A 1,851-nucleotide genomic window follows, 5' to 3' on the forward strand; every position below is an offset into this window, starting at 1 on the left:
ATTGTTTACTAGTGCTACTCACGAGCAAAGTGCCCTTGTACATGGAAGCACCGCCAGGTCCCAGCTCACTGACGAAAGTCACTCGTCGCAGTTATCTGGATGGTCACGTCGATCAGATCATGGACAGGTCGCAGGAAAAGCACCCTCGCATCGCGAAACTTCCGCCAGCACATGAGATCATAGAGATCAAGTTGAGTCCACCATCGGATCGCCTGACTATGGCGCCTCGTTGAGCACACCCCAAAAGCAAAAAGGAAAGAAGACCTGACGGCAGCGATGATAGCGATGATGAACCTGTGGTTCCACCGGTGAAAAGGCGACCCACCAAGAAGTCCAAGGAAATCGTCTCATCCAGCAACATCAGCGATGCCGACACCAATGATACTTTGGAGTCGACGGTGACTTCAAAGTCAGAGAAGGCCAAGACGACAGCAAAGGCGCTCAAGGGAAAGGGTAAGGCTACAGCGACTAAGACCACTGCCATGGGCACCGCCTCTGGATTGGGTGCTGCCCCAGCTGCCCCCAGCGACCAACTCAAACTGATCTCTGCATTCAGTGCAGTGTCTCGTGCTGTTGCTGCCGCGTCTACGTCCAAACCATCACCCCCCACTGTAAACCCAGCTGGTAGTGCATGCATCCAGCCACGCCCCATCAAGCATCAACCTCCAGCCATCTCAGCTGCCAGAGACCCATTCACCGTGAAAGAGGCCAGAGCTTCTGGAAATCCTAAGGGCGTGTCCATGCGACCTGTCACTCCCTCAACATTGACAATCCACGAGTCTACGACAATGTCCAAACAGTCAGCGTTTGGACCCATTTGTATCTTCGACGATCCAGCCCTCTCCCTGTCCAAGTCCACTTCAAAACGCTCAGTGGATACTGAAAGGTCGCAAGCGGTAATCAGCAAGAAACCTCGCACCAACGTTGACAGACCAATGAGTTCAGCACTTGCGATGGCAGATAAACCATTGGAGGAACCAATCATCATCCCAAAACCCACTTCTTCTGTGGAGGACACACTGGTGCCTGGAGCGATGTCCATGCCTACTCCACCCCTGACACAAGGGGCCAGGGTCAATCCTACACAGGGATACCAGTGGCCATATGGCTTCTTTCCTCCGTTCAGTTTTCCGCCAGGGTACCCGGCCCCACCCCCTGGTTGGACCTTTCCGGGGATGCCGCCTTGGAACCCTGACCGTCCCGCAGGTAGTGCTTCTGACTCAGCACCAGTTCCGCCATATCTGCCTCACCCGTACTTCCCTCAAGGCGCCTTCCCTACCCCTTCAGCAAAGCCAGCCGAAGGGGAGCCTGGACCCTCTCGCCTGACATGAGGTCGTCGCTTCATCATATTCTGCTTCAAGTTGGTGGTTGTGCAAGATTGTGCTCACTCGATCCTCTGACATTTTTCTTGTAGCTCTTAGTTCTTGTATGCATTTTGAACTGATTTCGTATGCATTTTGGACTGTCATTTTGGACTTGAATTTTTTACTATTTCTTGGACTATATTCTTGACATATATCGTATGTATTCCCGTAATTCCGTATTTTTAATACCAAAACCTTCTTGGAATGATTCTGTGTGACATACAAATAAAAAACACAGCACATCACGTTGCGCTGGGTGCTTGGGTGGTGAGAGGTCTTCGCGCTTGGGCGGTGAAGGTCACACTGGGCACTCTGGGCACTCTGCGCGGTCAGAGGCTCAATACCTGACACTTTGAACACCTTGGGCTCTTTGGGTGCTGCACTTTGGGCTCTAAGATGAAGGCCCGATCCCCTTCCTAATTTGGATTGATCAGGAAGGTGCCATAGTGATAGCGACCTCTCAGGCCAATTACCATCAGTCAAATAA

The 1,851-nt window shown here is 52.0% G+C and overlaps 1 protein-coding gene across 1 annotated transcript; it reads left to right on the top strand.

Moving 5' to 3' along the window:
* Window positions 1-41: 41 nt before the first annotated feature.
* LACBIDRAFT_332926 (uncharacterized protein) lies at window positions 42-1,331 on the top strand (the record flags this gene model as incomplete). Its single annotated transcript, XM_001887445.1, has 2 exons — window positions 42-195; window positions 235-1,331. The coding sequence occupies 2 exons, from the start codon at window positions 42-44 to the stop codon at window positions 1,329-1,331; spliced, it is 1,251 nt and encodes a 416-aa protein (XP_001887480.1).
* Between the last annotated feature and the right edge of the window lie 520 nt (window positions 1,332-1,851).

The sequence above is a fragment of the Laccaria bicolor genome, genomic scaffold, assembly GCF_000143565.1.
Source record: "Laccaria bicolor S238N-H82 LACBIscaffold_45 genomic scaffold, whole genome shotgun sequence".
NCBI classification, from domain to species: domain Eukaryota; kingdom Fungi; phylum Basidiomycota; class Agaricomycetes; order Agaricales; family Hydnangiaceae; genus Laccaria; species Laccaria bicolor.